General features: G+C 32.6%; 1 protein-coding gene across 1 annotated transcript; it reads left to right on the top strand.

The window, feature by feature from the left end:
• Positions 1-6,099: 6,099 nt before the first annotated feature.
• Positions 6,100-18,041, top strand: LOC139511977 (perlucin-like protein). The gene is made up of 5 exons (XM_071299218.1): positions 6,100-6,487; positions 7,065-7,129; positions 7,776-7,857; positions 9,011-9,245; positions 16,656-18,041. Exons 1-5 carry the CDS (start codon positions 6,202-6,204, stop codon positions 16,696-16,698), a joined length of 711 nt encoding a protein of 236 aa, XP_071155319.1. The 5' UTR covers positions 6,100-6,201; the 3' UTR covers positions 16,699-18,041.
• Positions 18,042-27,338: the final 9,297 nt, after the last annotated feature.

Genomic DNA, 27,338 nt, shown 5'->3' with positions numbered 1-27,338 from the left:
ATATCAATTATTTAAGAGCATAACCAGACTGCGCAATTTCCATTACAGTGGTGGATAATTAAAGGCAACAGTAGTATACCGCTGTTCAAAATTCGTAAATTTATGGACAAAAAACTAAATTGGGGTAACAAAGTGGGGATACGTAGATACGTACTCTACCTGCATTGTTATATTCATAATGGATAGCGCGGAAATAGAAAATGAAGCATACAAGGGAACCCTCACATATGAATTTTGATGGATACGATATTCATCAGAGTGACACCTGATCATTGTCAAGTGATGTATAACTGTCAAGAAAAGTGGCCAGCGAAAGATTCAAATAGGGCGAACGGTAATACAGATGGGTGTAGAATCTTTCGGTCCGTTTATCAGTGTATTGGTATGGTGTTAGGAGTCAGACAGCAATGGATAATGCGAAGGGATGATGCTCAGGGATAATCCGGTAGTAGTAGACGAGTCATGCCGTCTTGTGAATCCAACTGCCTTCGAGGTAGACGGGACTTTAGTGATTTTCTTAGACCTTTGGACAAGGAAGGCGTACCCAATAACAAGAGAACAACGTACCACGCATTACATTTGATTTCATGTGGACGCGACAGACCATGAACACCTTACGGATGAAATAGCAAGTGTTTCAAATTATGCTAGCACTAGAAATGAACAATTTTTTGATCGTAATTATGAAACTAACACACAAATTACAAAATAAAAGGGAATAAACAAACCAGCACTTTATGATTGGGAGTGTAATTGGGAAGACTATTTAGTTTAGTTTGAAGAAATTGCAGGATTTTAAAAATGGTCTGACATAGATAAAGCTTGAGAACTAGTTACAAGCTAAAGAGGTCTGCCCAAAGTATTTCAACTGTTTAAAAACAAGTGCTGAAGACCAATTTTCAACAAATGACAGACAACTAAGCATCTCGTTATTAACAAAAAAAGACAACACCAAATTATGAATGTTCAGGGTGGAAGTTAGGAGGAAATTACACAGACGCACATAAAGGTTGCCAAGTCCAAGATATAAAACGGCTAGTAAGATAAACGCAAAAAGTATTGATATCGCTATATATTCAAGTAGCTCTTAAAAATGAAGCCTTCCAAAACGGCAGACGTAAACACGGCACTGAGCCAGTTCGTGCTGTAAATTAAAATTTTGGTATCAAGAGGAACATTTATTTGTCTAAACTAGTGACATCCCAGGTCGTCTAGCAAAAATAGAAAAATAATAAAATGAAAACAATTCTCTTGTTACCATTGTGGAGTTTACAACGGTTTAAAGGTAACAGACCTCGAACTTCATTTCAAAGAGAAATGGCAGACCAAATTACATTTTTACGAAAACACATTCTTATAGCAATGCAATGAAAAATAAAAATGAATCTATAGCATAGCACTTAGCACTGACCGCTTTGTTTGCGTTACAATATGTTCCAGAATAAACCAAAAATATTATAGATTGGTTGCATGACTATTCGTATGTATAGTGTATATTGCCCGAGAACAATGTTATAATGCGGGAGCTTCCAAGCGTTCACCAACCATTCTTATTGTAAAGCAAGGTAGAACAATGTTTTAAAACAAGTTTTGTCACTGATGTCTACAACTATTTGAAGCTATAGGCTTCTTTCACTAGTGCAATATCATAGACTTTATAATAACAACGCGTGTTATATGGATACAATATAACTAATACTATAGGGTTATTGCACGAATATTGGGTAATATTGTCCCGAGTAGAATTTTATATTGCATGAGCTTGCGAGTGCAATATATGTTCTACGAGCGACAATATTCCCCAATATTCATGCAATAACCCTTTTATTGTATAGCAATATAATATTTGAAAGTAAAAATTGGTTTCAACTAAGATTTAAACGTTGATGACGTCATGAATTTTGAAGATTTATTGCACTAGTGCAATATTAGAATTTATTGCACGCTAACTTTTGGTTACGTTCTGTGGGAAATATTATATTGCTATACAATGAATATATATATATATATAATCTTATGCACAATTTTATTCAAATTCATATTTTATAAAAACAGCAATATATTTGCTTTACACCTTAACCTCGATCTCAACTTTAATGCAATCAAGGACATGTAGCAGCTTGATAGTATTTTTGGTAATTCTTGAATAGCTTAATAAATTCCATTATTTTTCCCCTTTAGGAAAGTAAAATCACTAAAAAAAAAACTGATCTCCGAGGTAAAATTCAAAAAGGAAAGTCCCTAATCAAATGGCAAAATCAAAAGCTTAAAACACATCAAACGAATGGATAACAAATGTCATATTTTTGACTTGGTACAGGCGTTTTCTTATGTAGCAAATGGTGGACTGAACCTGTTTTTAAAGATAGCTAAACATCACACTTGTGTGACAGTCGCATCAAATTCCATTATATTGACAATGATGTGTGAACAAAACAAACAGACATAATAGGTAAAGATGTCAACAAATAGGGGTACAGCAGTCAGCATTGTATTATGATCTTAATCGCTATAAAAACAAAAAAATATATAACAAAGAAGCACAAAATATCATATAGACCACGCATATTAGCCAAAATAAAAAACAAGAATACACAAATTTACCTTAGTACTATAATACAATGACGGGATGTATAAGTTCAGAGCCACGTCATATATGTACAAAAGAAAGATAAAAAGGCATATAAACAAAGCACATTAGCAAAAATGAAAGACAAGAATACAAAAATGTTTTACAATAGCACAATAACGGGATATGTATAAAAAAAACCACCAAAAGGTATATAGACAATGCACATGAGCAGAAGTGAAAGCCAGATTATGATAATTATCATAGAACAATAACACAATTATTATAAAAGCGACATTAAAACACATTTCGTTAAATATTTCAATATTTGAATCAATATTTGGTTACACAAAGTAAATACATGATAGAATAAATGAAGAATTCTGCCAGTATTTTTTTAATAACGGAATAATCTTTAATTCTTCAAATTCCACGTGGAATTTACGAAAGCGTTCATACCATTCAACCGTTCAATAATATTGTAATGTTATGGGTTGTCAATTTTATCGCCAACATAATTAAAATTTAAATTTTCATCTAGCGTAAATAATAGGGTTATAAAAGCGCCAGCTTCCAATATGATTTTCAAAAAAAAATAACAATGTTTATGTAGCTATATATTTCTCTATTAATTATTACGGCTATTTTATTATAAGTTGTTCCATGTGTATCTGTAAATATGTCAATTTATAATGTCGTATTTTGTTCAGAAGTTTAATTTTCTATCATATAAAACATCCAACTATAAAGGTTCTTAGATGGTCTAAAATAAATGAATTTCATTGGTTTAATTTTCGGGAAAGATATGTTTCGGTTCACCTTTGCATCGATGATGATCATGGGCTAATCATTGGTTAAAACAATTGAAGTATGAGAAAGACAAACAAATATTTACTAGTACACAGACCATACTAGTGCGTTCTAAAACACCGTGTATTTCTCTTTGCCTACGATACAATTACTGTTGTTTTGTGAAATATCTGCTAAAACATACACGCACTTATACTCTAAAATCAACAATATAGCACTTATGACTACAATCTCTACTGGATCCCGTGTAGATTTAAGATAGTTTACTTTTCATAAACCTACTTTATCATAAATAAAGACGATAAGAATTTTCATTATATATATAAAAAATTAAACAATAGTGCTGATCAACTTGGTCAGTTTCTTAATTCTGTAAAAGACTAGCTACAACGTAGACCTATTTGCACGTCTAGATAATTGAAAAAGAAAGAAGGACAAAAACCTGTTATTAAATAGACGTACATCTAACGACTGGGTTGAATACGGATAAGCATATAAAGGTCGGCCACTGATTAGGGTTTACCTGGGAATATTTCCGAAAAAAAAACCCCGAAACATTCATTTGCATATAACATTCTAAAGAATTAAGCAACTTAAAGTCTATAGTGCCAGGTCAAAAATATAAATGCAATCCCATGAATAAGTAGGTTTATGGTCATCTTATTAACCCAATTTTTCCACATAAACCTTCGTAGGTCTGCAATGCCAGTAACTGGTTTAAATATGTATCCAAAGCTCTGTGTCTGGTCGGAAAATGGAACGTAAGTTTCTGTCGGTTCTGCATTAAGTACAATCCGCCCAAAAGTTCTAATCACGGGTAAACACATCTTTAATTACATATCCGTCACTATTAAAAAAAACGAAACTAGCAAGTTGCTTTATTCTGTAAGGGTTGACGAGGGATTTTTTTTATAATCTATTATTCTTTTTTCTTGGCTTACCTTCTGGATTTTATGTTCTTTCTGCTATATTCTCGCCCCTTGTTGTTGATATAAGTGAATAATTTGACCTCAATAAATTCTTATATATATATGACCTTCAATTGAACCCATAAGCTAGATATTGGTTATGCATGCATACGATGTGTTCAGCCATTAAGAGGAAAAGAATGTCAACATTGAAAGTGAAACAAGGGTGGACCATTTCGTTGCCTGATTCGATCATCAAAAATAATTCTTATACAGGTTAAAGCGTAAATCAACTTATTATTTAACCTATAACATGAAATCAAACAGCTCTATAAAATATCCAATAGCACGCGGTCTCAATTCTATATTGATGTTTATGTTTATATCGGGTTATGTGACTATCGGCACTATTTGGAAGTCATCTCGATAGCTAATTATATGGCGTCTTGACTTAAATATACACGAACTTATGATATATATTATGGAGTACATGCTTTCTTAAATGTTATTTTAGACTTTAGACTTATTGTAATTTGGATTTACGTTTTAGTATGTTATAAATCAAATATGAGAATTTGAGTCAAATCCGTGAACATGAATTTGACAGCTGGTGCCCCTTTAAATCACTTTTGTGTTTTGATATGATACTCGATAAAGTATTATTTGTCAACCTCAGTGGTGGGTATATGCCATTTCGTAACACGTCTATTAAAAGAAAAATAGACTTGCATCAAGTTTTAAGAAGACATGTATTTTTTTGTGTGTCTACGTAGGATATCACTCATTTATTCATTGCAGTTTGAACATTTTTACAAGAATGTAAAAATTAAAGTAATTTCAATGGCAGTGAAAGATAAAAAATGATAGGCCGTTATGAAATTCTGTGATTATCAATAGCTTGCATAGAACGGTGATTCACTAAATTAACGACTACACAACAGATATTTATACTGCACTCGTTCTATTTGAGCACTCAAAATGCGTTGACCGTATATTTCTATGTCATATACAGTCACTGACCTGATATCACTTTTCCTCATGAATATTTTTTTTATATATAGACAATAATAATGCATTGACTGGACATATTAACGATATAAGGATGAGGCTTAGAAACGGGGAAAGCGAGGCTATGCCGAGCCTTTTCCCTGTTTCGTGCCGAATCCTAATATCGTTGATATGTCAAGTCAATGCACTATTATTGTCTTTATACTGCAATCTAAAAAAAAAACATTTTTAATTGTTGTTTAATGTGTTAATTTTATTATTTGATTTAAATATTGGGAAACTCCTCCTTTTATAAAAAGGCCTCATATCATGCAGGCGGAGAAATATACAACACAATGAAATGTACATTTCCTGATGAAACCCTTAATCGATTGTGAAGGAATTGTTTGAGAATGAACTAAAATATCAACAATAAGCATAAAACATAATTATTTAAGTGAAATATTTTTTTTCTAAAAAATGTAAAAGAAATAAGTTTGAGTCGTTGTATACATTGGAAACAAGAACCGGTTCAATAGGTCGTATGAATAATTAATTACAATTTCGGCAATTTCTATTTAGATATTCATGAGGAAAAGTGATATCAGGTCAGTGACTGTGTATGACATAGAAATATACAGTCAACGCATTTTGACTGCTCAAATAGAACGAGTGCAACATAAAATTGAATAGATTGGAAACAATCTTAGAAAATTGAATTTTCATTCAGGCGAACTTCATATCAATAAATATTTAATTTGTATTTGTTCTTTGTCATGGATGCAAACGAACTAATAACAATTCGTATCTATCCTAATTAAATCGTTCACCAAGGGAATAGCAGTTTCATAAGTTAAAACAACTATAAAATATTCTGAAAGTACCGACAGTCTCAATAAACGGTGTTTGTGGATATAGGTCAACGTCATGGAATATTTTACATTTAATTTGATATATTTGATGCTGGTTCACTTAATCACGGTTTATTCCAAAAAATTTGACAATTTTATTTCTAGTAATCACAGACAAATTGAGACCAGTTCTTCAATTATTAAAGTGCGCTCTGAATTGGAATGCGTTTCTCTTTGTACAAGACACGATGATTGTTGCTTTGCAAATTACCGGGATTCCACAAAAGAATGTAGTGTTGGAACATCGAACAGATGCCATGCATCCTCTGTATACGCATATGGCTGGCAGTTACTTAGAAGAGGTAGGGAAATCAATAAAATATTGTTAATAAATGGTTTGAAAACAAGATGTTTTATTTTACAATTTATAACATTAAGTCATTTTTTAATTGTCAGTTTAAAATTTATAAATTGTTTAGAAACAAAAATCCAACTCTCTCGGAAAACGTCTCAAAACATCTCATATACACAGTGCTTAAAAATCATTTTCTGACCTTGCCATTCCTTTTATGTTGTTTTTTGTTGATATTTACAAACATTTTTATTGCCTTGAAATATATAATTAGGAAGATATGGTATGATCGTCAATGCGACATATCTCCGCCAGAGACCATACCACATAGAAGTTAACAACTAAAGGTCACCGTACGGCAATGAGCAAAATAAGGATAAATGTTCATATTAAAATAAGATCCCGGGTAAATATGATCTGGGTTAAGTTGTATAGATTGTTTTACCAAAACCATGGCGATGTAATTTGTGAGACTTGTATAGACGACTTTCACACGTTTTGACCTCTATAAACCATATAACCTTATTCATGATGATATTTTAGTATTCCAGACTTATATGTGGTGCTAATTTGAATCTTACTTGCAGGTAGAATCTACCAGAACAAGGTGTTTTATCATATTGGAGATACCAAGAAATGGTCTGATGCACAGGTTTGTAACTATTATTTGAAAAAGATACAGTTTAAAATAAAAATTACTATACCAAGGGCTGCATCAAACAGAATAACAATAAGAAGAAACTCAAATGACATTACAGTAAAATGAAAGAAAAAAGACAAACAAACCGTCAAAGTATCACAACAACACCAAGATTGAGCAACACTACAGTTACGTTTAGTAGTGGAAAGCTCCTTTCATGTAGATAAAACGCGCTTCTTATGTATTAAATTATAAAATTTGTATCATTGATATGTTTTAGGGAAAAAAATGTCCTTATTCTTGTTACATGCTGATAATGATCATACCATTAGTTGCATGGCTTGACTGCCTTACAAATAGTATAAATCCGTGCAATTTATGAATCCAACAATATCAAAACGGTTATTTATCTACATATAACAGTGGTTAAAGCATGGAATTTTGTTAACCAATTTTCAGTATTTAGTAATAAACCATAATAAGTATGTGTCGAAGGGTTCATGGGCTTAAAAAAAAATTGATTTTCAGCAGCAAAAGTATGGACCATAGTTGTGGTTATTATTTTTTGCTATTTAATCATCAGCGCATTGTTCCAAAAAAAGCATATTTTCCTTTTTGCTTAATGTAAATTATTGATGATTTCCTTTTTTGTTTTTAGGACTTCTGTGACAGCTTTCGCATGAGACTCGCAACTGTTAGCAGCTCAAATGAAAACGAGTTCCTTAAATCTCTTACTAACTGTAAGTTACTTTGAATTCATTACCGATTTACCAAAGTACTGTACGTACCTTTGATAACTATTTACAAAATATTGATCGATTGATTTATGTTTAACGCCCCTTTCAGCACTATTGTACTAATTCAAGTTTTTATTGGAGAAAAAATGGAGACTGGGACAGAACCACTGACCTTCGGTTATAAAACTGGCAATCCTATTCTTGTACGCACCTGCCATATATATTCGGACAGTTAAGTTATATGACTATATGTGGACAACGGTATTGTACGTTTTGATGGGATTTGATTGATACAAATATATTTATCTACGGGTATCCCATGTAGAGTATGATTTGCTAACCCTTCTGGAGCACTGGAAATAATCCCCTTTTTAGTTGGGTTTGTGTTGCATAGTCATTATTTTTATATGTGTTGTTCTGTTTCTTGTTGCGTGTCTTTTGGGTCAATTTTCGTTTTTTATCACGGCTATGTCAGTTTATCATCGACATATGATATCTCTTTGGTTTCTTCCGCCTCTCTGTTATCTTTTGCTGTAAATAGTAATAAAACATGGAAACATACATTTCATTTCGATAATGTTTGTAAATAACTTATCCAGGTGATTCTTTCTCCCGATGGTCTGACAATTTTAGATACACCTTGGCTTTTATAATTTTTGACGATTTCAATTAAATCTTATACGATGATATGTCATTAAAACTGCTATTTATGATTCGTCATTTTTCTTGATCGAAACATTCAATGACTACCTTAACTACCTGCTGGTGTTCTTATTATTCGTTCGATACATGGACTCATATTGTCCTCTTGGAAAGGAAACAGTCCTATAGAAAGTACCAGGTGACCTGTTACATGTTAAAATATCTGAACCTATCCCTGATATCTTAAATATTCAGACAAAAGTGTTACATTTTAATTTTAAATTAGTGTTTCTGTTGTGTCGTAGTTCTCCTCTTATATTTGATGTGTTTCCCCTCAGTTTTAGTTTTTAACCCGGATTTGTTTTTTTCTCAATCGATTTATGAATTTCGAACAGCGGTATACTACTGTTGCCTTTATTTACAGGTGGTTACAGAGAATTGCTAATTAGTAAACACCAAAAAAATCATTCGTTATATTTACTATAATTATAATTGTCAGAATTTATCATTTTAGATCCTAATGGAATATGGTTAGGAGGCTCAGATTCATTATCTGAAGGAACTTGGAGATGGAACAAGCCAACACGAGATATGACATTTTATGATTGGGGTCGGGTATTATTTGTTCCACAACCAAATGGGTATATCGTTAGCAACTGTCTATCATATTTTAATTGTGATCCACTTGCCACAAGCTATGAATGGGTAGACGAACCATGTAGTGTGTCGAATCCCTTTTTATGTGAAAGGTAAGATTAATAGTATGTATATCAGACGCAATATTTGACTAGGTAGCTCGGTTGACTTACTCATCTTTGTTCTTAAAATGACAGACGCCAATCGGTCTAGATCTTAAATGAGATGCGCAAATTTCGACTGTAGTATGTAGTTCATGGGTAAGACTTTTCAAGTTTATAAAGAAAATTATGTGTTTAATTATATTTTATGGCTGTACGTTATAAGTAACATAATAGTATTGTTAGATTATTTTTTCAACTTTGTTATATCAGGAGAGATAACTAAGATAAATAAGCCTCGATAATAGAATGTGTTATGAATTTACCTAAATTATTATAAAGAAAGAAAACGAGTCTGTTTACCCCATGAGCTATCTCCATAATTTATCTTAAAAATGTATGGTTTAGTTTCTTTTTTTTTTTTTTTTACACAAAACTGGCATCCATGCATATTCTACTCAAAATTTAACAATTTTGCACAACCTGTAGCGTGAAAAAAAATCTGTGACCCTTACTTTTTATTATATTTTTGAAAAAGTAGGCTAAACAACATTTTGACAAATTAGTAAAAAGTTGTTAGGATTTTACTTTAGACCACTCCAGCCCTATAAACCTTAATATTGTAACTCCAGAACCAACATATATGATAGGACGAACATGCATTTTATGTTCCTCCCGCAATAATTTACCAGTCACAATACAAAATTGTGATCAGATCAAGATATTTAGGAATAGGCTCGTAAACATAATGTCCGAGTAACTTCACAAATAATACAATATGGTCTTGATATATAGAGTATAGATGTTGACGTTGTTTATCATATTAGTTGCATGTAATAGTGTTCTTTTATTTGTCTTTGTAAATTGTTACTTTTACTGTTTAGTCTGTTTTTGGTGGTGTCAAATTGACGTGGCTAGGTGCTTATGTTTGCCGTCATTGTGTTATTGTTGAAGGTGGATTTTTGTATTCTTGTCTTTCGTGTTTGCTTGTGTGCTTTGTCTTAATGCGTTTTTGTTTTTGTTTTTTGACATGTTTGTTTGGTTTTAAAGTGATTAAGATTATAACGCAATGTTGACTGCTGTACCCCTATTTTTGACATTTTATCCAATTATGTCTGTTTGTTGTGTTCACATATTGTTGTCAATATAATGGAATTTTATGCGACAGTCATACAAGTGAGAGGTTAAGCTAGCTATAAAACAAGGTTTAATCCACAATTGTCTAAATAAGAAAATGCCTGTACCAAGTCAGGAATATGACAGCTGTTATTCATTCTTTTGATGTGTATGGAAAGGATTGCATGCGTCAAGAGATAATGAATCATTATTGATGATCGATGCATCAGACGATGGTGTCAAAATGGCAAAAATGTTTTTATGACGTTACTCTTGCAGGGGACCTAAATGGTTACTGACCGGTTTATTATGTTCATAGTTAATGAATTCGAAAATAAAAATGTAAAAACTTAAAAGTTGGTTAGGGGGTATCTTCAAAAGTCAAATCACTTCTAAGTCTTGAAGAAATATTTTGTACACATGAGGAAAGAGAAGTATATTTTACATGTTATTTATGCAGACAAGGTGTTCGGTGTAAAAGGAATCTGAAAGGGAATTTGACTACATATCATTTTCAAAGAAAACTTCTGCTCAATAAGTCAAAATTATATATTTGTAGGGTGTAGTGATTGACATGTTGTTCCCATAATTATGACCCCCTATTTTCGCCGTTTGCAGTGCTTGAAATTCAGTAAAGCAAAGATAAACACAAAGCTACTTATTCAACACATTCTGATTAAATGTAGCGCAAATTTTGAAACAAAGAACACATGAAGTGCTTTAACAATCATCAACAGAAATTATATGTTTACCCAGAAATTGACGAATAACTTCTATCAAAGGACGAGAAAACTATGTTTTGATATCATAAATGTTAATATCTAAAATATATCTTCATGCTCACTTGTAACGAATTTTATCTAAATATCGATGAGGCCTGTTCTCCTGTTTCCAATAATTAAAAGTTATTCTAAAAGCATATCATAAATCTTTCTTCTCATACATGTATCTAATTTTATTTTTTTTTGTCTCATAATTTTTTTTTTTATTCACAAAAAAAAATGTTTTTTCATGAATGATAAGTGCAAAATGGATAATTTTACACGACTTGTAGCTCGAAACATAGCATGATGACCCATACTTTTTATTGTATCATTGAAAAAGGCATGATAAAGGCTATATTTTGGCAAAGTATAAGACAATTTTATCTGAGAAAATACATACCGATGATCTACTAAAATAAAGTTTGTTTTGGAAGTGGTGTGCATTTGTTGCATTCCGATTATCATTAAGTCTGTCCAGTTGTCTGTGGAAAGGCCTATCGTTTTTGTTCTTATTATATTTTTTTCCGCCAGGTTTTGTTCTTGCAATAAATTTTTGTTTCGCAATATGTCGCTTAGATATTTCTGATAAGGTATCGTACAGTGTATGCGATTTTGAATTTCACCCTGCTTAGTCGAACAGTTTTCGTTGTAAGAGTTATTTCCCCATTCACTGTTTATCTTGTGTGTGCATCTCCTCCGTTACAAAAAAAAAAAAAAAAAGATATCGACAAAATTATCTTTCTTAATTCTTTAGCTTAAACAATATTTTATTCAAATAAATTGAATTGGATTGTGCAACAGGAATAGCCTATGTAAGCCCTCTCTACAAAACAAGGTACAATAAATTACATTTAAACAAAGCAACACATACACAAACATAATGACAAAATATAATTAATTTTTCAAAAATACCTCTTAGCTGACTGGAATGATGCTTCAAATAGTTAACTCAGATCAAAAGTATGACTATTTTAAAAATGTTTCAAATGTTAACTCAGAAAAATAAGAAAAAAAAAAATAAGAAAAAAAATGATAAAAAGTTTTAATATTCTAGGCAATAAACTCCAACATTGATTTAGGGGTATCACATTAAATTAAATTGTCTCCAGTCAGCTATTGAAAATAGAAAAATTAATAACTCATTTTTAAAACAACATGTTTGATATCATGTACTTATTTTTACTAAATTATTGCATCTGAAGAAAAACGACAGCGAGTAATAACCATAATTCTGAATTCTTCGTTACATCCTCAGGAATCTATGGCTAATTTGGATCGAAACGATTCAGTGGAATTTTATAGGAGTTATCTACCTTTACCAAATAATTTGTCGGTATTTTTTTGTTACTCATAAGCCGTTAGCCTTATATCCATAAAATCTTTTTATATTAGGTCCCTGGGTCCTAACTTAGAAAATGAAGACAATGTCAAAGGTCAAGGTCATGTTTTCAATATTGAATTATCTTTGATTTAGTATTTTCTCTGACACTTTTAAGTATACATATAAAAGAACTATTGCAAAATATTTGCTTTGTTGAAATTAAGATGTGATAGATTTGGTCTGAAACAATTTAATGAAATCTTATAGGAGTTAATGCCCCTGAAATGTCTTGATATAAGGTTAATATAAAGCCATAGAATCCTTTGCAACAGGTGACTTTTGACCTTAAAAAATGTCAACCGGAAGTGACCTTGAGAAACCGGATGTAGCCGTTTTTGCACTTTTTTCATGGAAAAATACATATATTTTGTAATAGACATACATTAACTGAGGGGGGGGGGGGGCAAGGGGTCCCAATAACAGCAAAACAGGAAATTGATTTGGCTCACAACAGATAACAAGGAATTGAAATGGACAAAAACAGATAACAGTAAATGAAATACTAAAATAATTCGGTCTTTGACAAATCAGTATTTCTTATTACGGATATAATCCTTTGTAATGCATTCTATTTTCTATGACTATGTTTTTAGTATTAATTTGTGTATCTAGAATGTGTTTAAATTACTACTCAATATATTATAATATTTTTTATACGCTTGTTTACGGAACGTATTAACATGATTATGGTATACTGTTGTCCGTCTGTTGTCAACATGTCGTACATTAACTCAAAAACTCTTTAACCAATTTGCATTAAACTTTGGGAAATTGTTTATATCTATTGACGTGAGCTCCCTTGTTGTTTTTGTTTTTTTTTTTATAAATTTTAGATTTTAAGTTTCTGGGTAATGGGGTTTTATTCAATAAAATTGGTGGTTTTTTTTTCTCCAGTTTTCTGATAATATCTCAAAAATGCTTTCACAAAGCAAGGAATTTTGGTGAATTGTGTATATCTATTAACATGAGGTCACTTTCAATTTTTATAAATTTTAGATTTTACATTTCCAAGTTAAGGGGTTTTATTAATTAAAAAGGGGGGATTTTTCAGTTTTCAGACATTAACACAAAAATGTTTTCAGCAGTTCTCATGAAACTTTGCTGAAATGTTTATATCTATTGTTGTAAACTCCCTTTCGATTTTTGTTAATTTTAGATTTTATGTTATTGAGTTAAGGGATTTTATTCATTAGAAAAAGGTGGTATTTTCTAGTTTTCAAAAATAACTCAAAAATGCTTTCAGCAGTTCTCATGAAACGTTGGTGTATTGTTTATATATATTGACTGAAGCTCCCTTTGTTGCTAATAAAAAAAAATGACCTAAAAGAGTTTGAATATTCTGACTTTTTCTAATTGACCATTTAATGAGGTGTGCGAATTTTTCTTAATAAGACTATGAGGCAAAGTGGTATATAGGGTAGAAAAATCAAAAGCACCAATTATAAGCATGCAATTTATCAAGTACTTCGAACGAATTTTGACAATCAAAAAAAAATTTATTCCACTTTTTTCAAAGGCCTTATTTGAACATTTTTTTTATCAGCTGAGGTTTTTGATTGTACCAAGTGTACTAGTAAGTAGAATACATAGTGTAGTAGGGAAACAATGGCTTGAAACGAAAGAAATTTTTGTTTGTAATGAGTTATGTACATGTGCAGCTTCGGACCCAAGTACATGGTAGGAACTTTCATTCTAATGCAACAACGTTTGTAACGTTCATTTTTTTTGGATAACGTCACTTTCTTACATGGCATCAATTGACAATTGATGCTATGGTACGTACGCGCAAGCGCAGACGGCATATGACAGATTTTAAATACATGTTTTAACTTCGTTTTCTGTCAGTTTCGTTAGAATGGAGATAACAATATTGTATTTTAAGCTCCGACGGCATCAATTGGGGATTTGATGGTCGCAAATACCCGTTTACTGTCTCCGCTAACGCGACGCCAGTAAACTTAATTTGCGACCATCAAATCCCCAATTGATGCCGTCGGAGCTTAAAATACAATACAGTTATCTCCTAATTGTACAATGTATTTGGTTCTGCTTTGAAAAGAATCACAGAGCTGAGTCTATGTACCATATTATACATGTTATATAAAAGGTTAACTGGTTGTTAGGACCTAGTCCTTAATTGAGATCCTTGTCATATATTCCGGGCCATATGTTTTCCTTTTTGTCATATTAAGAATTGTTTTAATTTAATATGTTCGTACGGGAAACAAGGAACATTATTCTCATACAAAAAATTAAGATAATTCTAAATACACATTCATAACAGCTAACAGCAAATTTATTTTCAAAATAACAGATAACAAAGAATTAAATTGCCCCATAACAGCATAACAGTTAAACCCTTGCCCCCCCTCTTAACTTATCACTATAGACCAGAAGTGATTCGATATACAGGAAACGGACAATTATCTCCTTTATTACAGGCAAAAGTATATAAAAACCATATATGTTTGGATCAGTGTGAAATAATCTATCCTATTAGACCGGTAGTGACAGTAACATTACCGAGAGTAGCACATTACTATCTTATTTCACTCAAAGTATATAGAATTCATTATTCATTGTATCAGTATGGAGAAACTTATGATGGGATGCTAATACTAACTTTCAATAAACTGGAAAGACTTTAAAATGTTCTTTAAACAATTGCTTTTTTAAATCTAATTGTATTTGTATTTTTGGTGTCTTTCGTATAGGTTTAACAAAATATAATCCTTTATTTGAGCGTCACTGATGAGTCTTTTGTAGACGAAACGCGCGTCTGGCGTATATATAAAATTTAGTCCTGGTATCTATGATGAATTTATTTACATGTTCTATGTCTAAAGGTAAAGTTATGATGTTGAAACTGTATAACAATTTATTGATCAACTTGAGTAAAATAAGATTACTTTTATTGTTGAAAAAATGACAATATTTAACCGGCATATATCACAAAATATCATCTCGTTATATCATTGTAAATAGTATTCACTAAAATAGACGTTGTTTCAATGGCTGCCAACGGACGGTATGGGGGTCTTTACTCGTAACCTCTGCAAAATATTGTATCTATTTACATAAAAAAAAAAGATAGTGAAAAAAATAATCTTTTGTCATTTATAATGTACTGAAGTAAGGAATAGTGCTGACAACTAACGATGTGACTGGTTTTGTGATTGCAACCAATAATATATGTCATCCTAGTTCCATGGTAGTGACAGTCATTTTTTTTTTAATTATTACTGCAGATATATGTATAAGATACATTTCACTAAACTGTCATTTTTCTGTGCTGACATGCATTATCATTGATATGGTCATATTTATAAATTAACTGTTTACAAAACTTTTTGAATTTTTAAAATAATAAATCTTTTCTACCTTATGATTAGATTACCTTAGGTGTATTTGGCATAAATGTTGGTTCTCAATGCTTTTCGACTTCGTACTTTATTTGACATTTTTTTTTTTTTTTTTTGATTTGAGCGTCACTGATGTGTCTTTTGTTGATGAAACGAGCGTCTGGCGTAAATTCAAAATTTAGTCCTGGTATCTATGATGAGTTTATATATAACCACTGGGTCAATGCCACTGCTGGTGGAGTTTTAATTCCCCGAAGGTACCTCCATCCCAGTAGTCAGCACTTCTGTGCTGACATGAATTTTCATTGATATGTTCATATCAATAAATTAACTGTTTACAAAACTTTTTGAATTTTTGAAATACTAAAGCTTTTCGGCCTCAGGAATCGATTACATGAGCAGTATTTGGCAAAACTTTTAGGAATTTTGGTCCTTAATGCTATTCAACTTCGTACTTTATTTGACCTTTTTAAACTTTATTGGATTTTAGCGTCACTGATGAGTCTTTTGTAGACAAAACGCGCGTCTGGCGTTAGATAAAATTTAGTTCTGATATCTATGATGAGTTTATTAGTTATGAACATTTTTGATTTTTTCACTTTTTTTTGTTTCAATGTCAACATAAGTAATTGTGAAAATTCCAAAGTCAGGTGAAGATGCTCGATGGCAATCTTTATTGTTAAGTTTCATACTGATCAAGGTTCGTCTTAAAGAAGTAAATCGATCAAAATGGATGATGAAGAAAAAGAATCATACATAAAGATGTTTTGTATTTAAAAATATTCATATTCTTTTGCAGGGTTGTTCGTGTTGATGGAGACACCTGGCCAATTGAAGATTAACAACACATTCAAGTACTGAAGAAGAAAACTGTTCTTTTATAATAGGATTTTTAATTACTGTTGCTTTACTGTCTGGCAGAGCATCATATAGGTTATGATAATGTTACAACTCTAAGCCATTCATTTTTAGTTTTAATTTTCAATTTGGTGTCTTCTACTTCCTTTGTTTTAACAAAATTGCAGACTGTATTAGCAGAATGTTTCATCGGCTCCAGAAGAATTAAGGTGATCTATGTTGGTATTGCAAACTAAATCATGGTCTTCAACATCGTACTTTACTTTCCTTATCTAACTTTACTAGTTTGATGGGTCTTTTATAAAATATAAGCGCGTATGGCGAACACCATTTTAATTCCAGTATCTATGCTGAGTTTATACATAACAATATCAATTAGTATGACGTTTCAATTGTTTATTTAAATCTTGTTCCGTGTGCAATATTTATGGAATTATACTGTATATGTATAATGGAGATGCATACCTGACTTGTTTTTAAACTTCATGTCTTCAGTTTTTTTTAAGGTGGGAGGAATGTAACAGCGACCTATGTTTTAGAACAGTATTATGTCCCTTTAAAATGGACTGTTGTAAAATTAACATTTTTAAAATTACTATTGTTAATATGAATTATTGATAAAAATTGTTGTTTAGCATGTCAATATATTTAGTTACATTATTGTGCTTTAATTATTCTCAGATTTTGTTGAATTTGCAACTTATAATTTAGTTATAGAGTGTTTATATTTGAATAGTATTTGTTGAATAATCGCTGATTTAAATAATTGTACTGGGCTTGTTTTCATAAGCCACTTTGGTTGAATTAACGACCTCTCATTTTAGCTTTTATTTAAGAGCTTACTGGTCTTGCACAGACTTCATTGCCTAACTGGTCCAGCACAGACCTCACTGCCTTACTGTTCTTGCACATACCTCAGTCCCCGTCGTACACGAAAGGTCTACCACAGACCTCAGTCATTGTCTACACGAAAGGTCTACCACAGACCTCAATCACGGTCTTCACGAAAGGTCTAGCACAGACTTCGCTGACTAACTGGTCTTGCACAGACCTCGCTCACTGTGTACACGAAAGGTGTTGTCTACACGTAAGGCGTTGTCCACACGAAAGGTGTAATGTATTTTACTACATCTAGACACAATGTCGCTATTGTGTCTAGCATTATAATGCAAATAGACAATTTTTTAATGACTGATTGAGCTATGTCACTTTTATGTGAATTTTTTCTTGCTTTTCATATACATGTTTCATGTTTTTATCTTTACAAGTCTTTACAAGATTGTTGATATTTGTTGAATTGTAATTTGCTAATAAACTATGAAAACTTGCTAGTGTTAAGTTTTGCAAAGCCAAATATGAAGGATCAGAGACTCAGGATTCCAATACCTACTCTTTACATGGTCTGGGGTAAAATATGTAAAAGTTGACACAGAAAATACACAACGTAAAAACCCCTCCGGTTACAAAAGATACAAATATTGAGACCGGCACACTTTATGTGCAACTGAGAAACTGTGTCCCATTAATTCCAACCGCAACCAAATTCGGGATGTTCAGTGTCAGGGTATTCGCAGACAATAATAGGACAGAGTGTCCGTACTGTACGAAAACAGACCATCCATCCTATCGATGTGCAAACAAACCCTCCCGTCAAAATCAAGCGGCACGCAAATGTTATCAATGCAAAAGTACTGCACATACAATTAAAGATTGTTCCCACTCCGAAAAGTTATGCTACCGGTGCGGGAAAGAAGGTCACATACAAAGGGATTGTCAGACTGATGACCAAGAAATGCATGGTGACTATGTACATGACATTCAGGAAGGCAGAGACGCCAATAAAGATGACTCGTTTACCGAGGATAATAACACAGAGGAAGTTATTATTGATCTAAACAAAACCACTGAAAGTGTGACTGATCTAAACAAAACCACTGAAAGTGTGATTGAAAAAAAAACCGCTACACTCCCGACTTCTCAAACAATAATATTTGGTGCATCCAATTGCAGTCGCCTTAGAATTCGGGACCCAAGTGTAAATATCATAGCGGTATCAGGCACCACTCTTGATCAAATTGACAAACTTGTTTGCCAATCTGACTATATAGTGAATGCTGACTATGTTACTAATGTGATTTTATCATTAGGGACAAATGATATCAGTAAGCACAGGAGTGACACCGAGCAAATAACGACAAATCTCACGACATGCATAGATGCAGTTAAAACCTAATATCCAAAATGCACGCATTGGCATATGCAGTATTCTACCAAGAAGAGGTAAGAGTGTCTCTATACAAGAATTAAATACAGCAGCAAGATCTGTCAATAGTTTTTCACAAAAACTCTGTGTAAAAAGTCAAGTGCTGAAATACATTGACCTATGGGACGAATTCGCTCCGAACAAAACACCATACCGAGCACTGTTAGACTTGAACGACCCGAATGGGGTTCATATCAGCATGTTCGGTACAGAACTGTTAGAAAATATATTCGAGGACTTTATTAATTCAGAATGTGAAGGTGAATATCAAACCCCGAGTAAAAAATGTAATCGCAGTTCAAGTTCCACTCCTGGCTCAAGCGAGAAACAAGTAACCAAGAAGCCCAAATCATACTAACTAATTATTTACAATATATATAGCTTGCAAGAAACACATAGCTCCAGCGAGGTCGAAACGAAATGGAAAAACGAATGGAAGGGGGACAGTTTTTGGAATCATGGATCAAGTGTTTCAAAAGGTGTAGCGATTCTTTTTCGGAAAAATTTAAATTTGAAATCTCTAAAAACGGCCAAGATAGTAATGGTAGAACAATTTCTGTACATGTTAAAACACCATGTAATAACGGGATTTTTATTTACAATATTTATGCTCCCAATTTGGCTGGTGACAGAAAAAACAGAAAAAATATGCTTACTGATAACAATAATAGAAATACCGTTCTTGGGGATTTTAAGGTTCATCATAACCTTTTGGCTAATATGGCCGTATTTACACCACAAATTTTACTCTGAGTACAGACAAGCCTATTCATCTGCACAAGTTTTAAGGGATGACAGGAACTAGATATATAAATTGTAACATTTTATGTTTTAGAAAATTATAAACTTTACTAGATTTTGCTTTCCAGTTTTTTTCGTTCCTGCAGAAGGTGCCAAAATAGACTAAGTCGGGAAAGAGGTTTGAGAATCTCCCCTCATATAATACATGTTGTGAGTAGTATTGATTTAAATGGAAAATAGATGGACAATTGACATCTGCAGACAATAGGTAATTTAAACTGTGTAAATGAGTGGACCGTATCAAATGAAACTCGGGTGTTTGTTTATTTTGCTATCTTCTGCAGACTGGAAAAAGCTAGACATCAAAATCCAGGTAAGTTTTTGATTTTCTGAAACGTATACTCACAGTGTGGGAACGGAACTGTACGGTTTTCTAATAATTTGGTCATTCGGGAGACTGTCAAGCGGTGCTCCGACATTTGCAAAATAACAAGTTGCTTGATGGAAACTTTGACGAATTCTTATGTTCCTATATAACGTTTCTGCTTCAAGTTTTGATAGCTAAAACATTCTTTATATAAATATGAACCAATAAAATAACAAGAAAGGTATATGCATCCAAACGTTTTCCTAAGAATGGTGGAGCTCCGTGTAAAACTATCAAAACTGTCACACAACAGCGATAAAAAATGTCAAATAAACATCGAAAAATCAATGTTTGCTACCTGAATTTTCACATGTACCTTTTCTGATATATAGTCTTACCTGTCTGAAAGTTTCAAAGCTATTGTCCCAGTAGAAATCTAAATACATTCATTTTCTCCATGTCGGATATTTTTATTGACTGTACAATCATTTGCAAGTTTACTGTAATATCACTCGGAGCCTTCCTGTACAATCGCTTGGAGCTTTTCTTTTCATCGTTTGGCCAACTAGACTACTCCGAAAAGAAGGGTAACCTACTTTACCTTGGTATGACTTCACGGCCCAGCTAGCAAGCAAGCTAGTCAAAGGTATTACTTTTTCCTACATACTTATTGCATTTTGCTGTAATAGTTTTTAGTGGCATATGACTAATTATAATGCTTACTACTATCTCTTCTGCCACATTCATGATCAGTTTATGTTTTCCATGATACTTTGTCACATAAATATTTATTAATACATAATAAAACAATACAATATATGTCTGGCATGATTTTTCTCTCCTTTTTCTGTTACGATTTAATAACAGTTACTTATTTGGTAGTGTTATCATTTTTTAAAACCTAAATCACACACTCAAAGGTGTTAATGATGCTTGAAGCTTTTATTTGAATGGATGCAGCCTGCATTAGCGGATCCGGTATGCTGGGAGAGGGAGTTTTGGTGGTTGAAACCCCATTTTCCCGATTTTTTTTAATTTTGTTGACGTTTCAGGGTGTTCCGTGGTTTGGATCCCCCTTTTTCAGAATCCCACCTGGTCTGATATCGTCAATGATAGTATGATGATCCGATCATTTATCTGATTTTTTATATTTTGGTCTTGTGCTGTGCTAGTTTTGGGGAGAAATGAGCGCACACAGACATTTTTAACCCTGCCAAATTCTTTATGTACCTGTTTCAAGTCAAGAGCTCGTAGTTCAGTGGTTGTCGTTGGTTCATGTCTGTCATATATGTTTTTTGTAAATTGTTTTATTATGAATTAGGCCGTCAGTTAAATTCGAAAGGTATTGGTTCTTATTGTTCATGTCGGGACCTTTTATAGCCGACTATAATTGCTTAAATCTATTTATTTTTTGAACTTAGATAATCATATCACATCTCCTTATTTTTATATTGAAGATATAAATGTGGTTTGATAAAAATGTTGTTCTCACTAAAAAAACCACAAAAAAACAACTGTTTCGTTCGTTTGTCGGATGCTATAGTTTGGAATATTGAAAAGTTCCTGAATCGTGACATCGATATAAAAAAAAAATCATGTTGAAGAATTTTGTGTTTTCTCTGTCTTTCAGATAACAAGTCCTCTCCCATCCTTGATGAAATTTAATTTTACTGGAGCTTTTTCTACCAGTTGCTATAGCTTGTAATAAATAGACATCTCATTTGAAATTATGCCATATCTTCTTATTTTAATATCATGTTTATTGACATATACGTGTATTTTCTTGAATCAGTGGTTAGCTACCACCATTCCACATTCGAATTCCTTGTTATAGTTACCAAATTTAAAGGTGTTGGGTATGTGTAGATTCATAGGAGCTAAATTTCACGAGAAAGCTGTGGGTCTTCACATAACCAATCACTTTTTTATTTGGTAAATTACATGTGTCAAAGTTAACAACTGATATCACAGGAAAGAAAATGTGTTACATTGTAGTTTCTGGCTAAAAGTGTGAGATAACTTACATACGCCACATGACCATTTTCAATCTTCTGGTAAACCAATCAGAGGGTCGATATGGAACTGTGGTGTATGTGTCGATACCCTCACACTTTTGCAATGGAAAATCAAACAAACTATAGTACATATCAAGTTACAATATCCCGATCCAGTGATGAAAAATTCTTTGTTGTATTGTTCAAATATGTATTTATTATTATTTTTTAAATTGCTGGTAAATAATATATTAAGTAAAATTCAAAACATGCTAATTACCCTTCCAGAGAATCTAGTCACCTTTTCGGTATATATCAATATTAATTTTATTTTGTACGAGGATTTTTTTCATTTTTATTTTAGATTAGATTCTTAACATATTTTGTACTGTCCTCTTCTTTTCGTCTTGTATACTTATCCAGTGGTTGTGTGTTTATGTGTTTATGTGTTACATATTTGTTTTTCGTTCATTTTTTGTACATAAATAAGCCGTTAGTTTCTCGTTTTACATTGTTATTTCGGGACATTTTATAGCTGACTATGCGGTATGGGGTTTGTTCTTTGTTGACGACCGTACGGTGACCTATAGTTGGTAATTTCTGTGTAATTTTGGTCTCTTGTGGAGAGTTGTCTCTTTGGCAATCATACCACACCTTCTTTTTTTTTATATCTATTGTAAACATTTTGTTTTTGTCTCTGATAAAGTCACCTTAAAAGGGTTCCTTAATAGAATCTTAATAGTCAAAATGACTGGTTTTATGCTTATTTTCACTTCAAATACCATAGATGAATTTGATAGGACAGCAAGAAACAACCAATGCAATGCATATGCAATGAATTTAATAAATTTGGCCAAGCAATTCTACAGGAAAGCTCCAAGCGATTGTACAGGAAGGCTCCGAGTGATATTACAGTAAACTTGCAAATGATTGTACAGTCAATAAAAATATCCGACATGGAGAAAATGAATATATTTAGATTTCTACTGGGACAATGGCTTTGAAACTTTCAGACAGGTAAGACTACATATCAGAAAAGGTACATGTGAAAATTCAGGTAGCAAACATTGATTTTTCGATGTTTATTTGACATTTTTGATCGCTGTTGTGTGACAGTTTTGATAGTTTTACACGGAGCTCCACCATTCTAAGGAAAACGTTTGAATGCATATACCTTTCTTATTATTTTATTGGTTCATATTTATATAAAGAATGTTTTAGCTATCAAAACTTGAAGCAGAAACGTTATCAAAGTTTCCATCAAGCAACTTGTTATTTTGCAAATGTCGGAGCACCGCTTGACAGTCTCCCGAATGACCAAATTATTAGAAAACCGTACAGTTCCGTTCCCACACTGTGATACTTCATATAACTTTTATATAGCTAGTTCCTGCCATGCCCTAAAACTTTCCTAGATGTACCAGTTTCTCTGTACTCATAGAAAATTTTGAGGGGTAAACACGGCCATATTTTTAAATTCCTTATGATGAACCTTAACTGTGCACTCTTATAAAAAATCAATTAAAAAAAATTATCCAGCGTAACAAATTAATAGACGTGTGGAGAAAATGATACCCTAAAGACAAACAATATACTTTTTGTCGGGGTTACTCAAGGTCACGAATTGATTATATCTTTATAAGTAGTTACATCCCAGCTCCTTTGTTCTTACAGGGGTGATCTGAGCCGGATCACCCCTACCAGATCACTTCAGTTTGAGTTTCTTTGTTATGTATACTTTCCTTTGTAACATTTTGGCGGGAATGTCAAATCCACTATAAAACTTATAATTACTTATACAGGTCGAAAACACTACCTTATATGGAAATGCATATATTAGCATACTTATATTTTGGCACATGTTATTGTTTATTTACGTGTGGCGCAATTTATTTTTACCAAGGTTTTTGACCAATCCACTAAATGAGTAACAATGCATGATGGAATACTACGTGTTTACAACCAATCAGGAACACGTGTTATTTACTGAACTACAACACATTTTTCGTGCAATGCGGGATTCACAATTGGTTTTAAAGAAAAAATGTGTGATCTTTGAATTTTGTGTTCGTTAAAAAGGCGAAGACTCGGTTTTCCGTTTTTAGGACAAAGAATATGCTTCTTGTTCTACATCTTCCAATCATGAATGTTTTTATATTCGCACTAGATGAAAACGTTAAACAAGAAAAAGCATATATTACAACACCAGCCTATCATGAAAACGAGGTTCCCTCTGATATATTCATGTACAAATTTCAAGACATATGTTCAACTAAATAGAAGAACTTTTGCGCGATTTTCTTGGATAGGAACCAGGTCCAACATTAATGTCTTCAGCTATTTCTGTAGAAAATCAAGCTATTGTGGCATTGTGGTTCACAATGTTGTTAACCGTGTCTGTTATTTATAGAATGAGGACAAACGGACCGTATTCCACTTACTTTTTAAATATAATAAAATTGGGAATGGAAATGGGGAATAGGTCAAAGAGACAACAACCCATCAAAGAGCAGAAAACAGCTAAAGGCCACCAATTATTCTTCAACACAGCGAGAAAATCTCGCATCCGGAGACGGTTCTCAGCTGGCTCCTAAATAAAAATGTGTACAAGTTCAGTGAAATGGACTTCATACTTAACTCCAAAACATATAATTAAATGAACTAAAATCAAAAACATACAAGACTAACAAAGGCCAGAGTCGAGTTGGGACAGGGGCAAAAATTCGACAGAGTTAAACATTTTTTGTGAGATCTCAACCCCCACTTTTCCCGTCTAACCAATGTAGAATAAAGAAACACACAGCAAAATGCACAGTAAACATAAATTTAGTCCAATGTCAGAACAGGCAATGTCAACTAAGCAAAGTGACAATGATACATAAATTAACAAAGGACTACTAGCCGTTGCTGTCATCACAGCCTTATATCTTAATTAGTATGTTCCAAAATTACGTATCTCTTGTTGCAGCAACACTAAAATTTTTGCCACTAAACTTTTTTTCTCCAAATTTCCGACTTTTTATAAGTTTATTTTGATGTAATTTGTCTATTTATAATGTGCAAGTACTTGAAAGTTTAACACAAGTTGAATGGGATTCATTTAAACTATTTAAATATTAAAGTCAAAAATTGAGATTTTGATCTGCATGGCATGTATACTCCCTTACGCATTTATAGTAGTCTCGACTTGTAACGAAGTCAATAATGGATTAAATAATTTTATTATGTAATTAAAAGTCAAGAAAAATTCTAAAGTTCAAATGTTCGAATGTTCACAAAGTGTCTTTCATGTTGAATTGTTCGAATGTTCAATAACTCATCACACGGTCACGTGATCGTATAGTGGTAAAACTGTTCAGTCATGATGGAGTTCATTCGGATATTAAGAGCATGAGTTCCAGCCTACCCACGAGGAGGGAGGCCTTGGCGGAATCTCCTATCGGAATCTATCTGTACGAAATCTCCTGTACCAATCTATCTCTGTTCGAGTCCAAAGCTGGATCTTATATAGTTCAGAGGGTCATCCATCAGCTTTCACCAATAGCCATAAATGTCACAGTTTATAGAGTAGTCTAGCTATTAAATAATATATGTACTAGGTTGGGCAGTTGACTAACGCCGGCAAAATGCATGTACGAATGTCTGGAAGCTACATGTACTTTTACTTGAAGTTGTATTAATTATGTTACTAGTAAATTTTGTAACAAGCTTCAAATGACAATCATTAAAAATGTTCGAACGAATGGAAAACAACTGGCATATTCCTAGCAGTTACGGACCAAGAATTTTTCATAAGGGGGGCCCGCTGACTGACCTAAGAAAGGAGGCGCTCCAGTCATGCTTCGGCGATTCCCTATAGCTATATAATCAACGAGAAGGGGGGCAGGCTCCCTAGCCCCCTGAATCTGTCGATGTACAGGCATTTTCTTATGTAGAAAGTGGTGGATTAAACCTTTTTTTATAGGTAGCTTACCTCTCACTTATTTGACAGTCGCATACAATTTCAGATTAATGACAACAATGTGTGAATAAAAGAAACAAATTGCAAGTAGGACTTAAATAACAAAGACTGCAAATATCAACTTTTTCACGTTGAAAAGCCTTTAAGGGGTCTAATAAGTCAAAGACAATAATCAATTCCTAGATTGATTTCAATTGTATACATATTAGAAAATAGATCCTATCAAAAGTGGTTTTGTTTTGTTAACATGAATGATGATTTTTAATAAAATTCTTTATTTGAGAATTTTGGCAAAAAAATTTGATTTGCCTAGGTAGAAAAGGTGCCATTTTCTTGTTCCGAAAGTCTTTGGTTTTATAGACTTGGGTACATGCTGTGTCAAGTTTGTCATTAGAGTATTGGGCATTACAGTTTTCTAATTTTTTTTATATAAATTTGTGATGAGTTGATGTGATTTTTTTTTCATAATTAAAAAATAAGGCAATCGTTAAGTGTATAATTGTTTGCGCCTTTCCTAAGTAAGACCTATGTCAAGAATCTGATCTTCAGTAGTTGTCGTTTGTTGATGTCGTTCATAGGTGTTTCTTGTTTCTCGTTTTTAATATAGATTAGACCGTTGGTTTTCCCGTTTAAATGGTTTTTCACTAGTAATTTTGGGGCCCTTTATAGCTTGCTGTTCAATGTGAGCAAAGGCTCCGTGTTGAAGACCGTACTTTGACCAATAATGGTTTACTTTAATAAATTGTGACTTGAATTGAGAGTTGTCTTATTGTCACTCATACTACATCTTCTTATATACATCATGCACATAGACAGGCATAGGTGACTTATTGCATTTAGTCATGATGAGACCGGTTAAAAAAGGCTCTGAAGAGTCAAGGATTTAGAAATAATGGTTAAAACTGCATGTCAAATAACACAGAAAAGTCTTATTCATTGAGGTATTCTTATTTAACTTCAAGATCTCCTGAAGTAAGTGATATTTCATAAATAAATAAACCGGCCATACCAGATATCGATTTGAACATATAGCCTTAAGTTTCAATTTCAAACATAGGAGTCTGGAGTTTTTTTCTCCATTCTGTATACTAGAGCTCTTACTTTTATATGAAATGACTATTAAACAAACAGAGGGAAAAAATCGCTTGTAGGCCACCATCTTGAAAATCTCTAAACCGTCCTTGGAAGTACGGTTAAAGGTTTCATTAACCAAATAACCAATTGGTTAAGAACAAAAATTAATAAAACATTGAACCAATAACCAAACTTCAACCAGGTTAATGATTAAAGAAAATAAA

This window comes from Mytilus edulis, chromosome 2 (assembly GCF_963676685.1).
Source record: "Mytilus edulis chromosome 2, xbMytEdul2.2, whole genome shotgun sequence".
In the NCBI taxonomy this organism is placed as follows: domain Eukaryota; kingdom Metazoa; phylum Mollusca; class Bivalvia; order Mytilida; family Mytilidae; genus Mytilus; species Mytilus edulis.
This window is presented reverse-complemented; position numbering and strand designations above follow the sequence as displayed.

What these genes read in the sequence shown, in the direction of transcription:
- LOC139511977 (XM_071299218.1), top strand. Translation starts at nt 6,202, where the DNA reads ATGGAATATTTTACATTTAATTTGATATATTTGATGCTGGTTCACTTA. An exon ending in AGAAATGGTCTGATGCACAG is followed by an intron (nt 7,130 to 7,775) that starts GTTTGTAACTAT and finishes TTTTGTTTTTAG; the next exon opens with GACTTCTGTGACAGCTTTCG. An exon ending in AATCCCTTTTTATGTGAAAG is followed by an intron (nt 9,246 to 16,655) that starts GTAAGATTAATA and finishes ATTCTTTTGCAG; the next exon opens with GGTTGTTCGTGTTGATGGAG.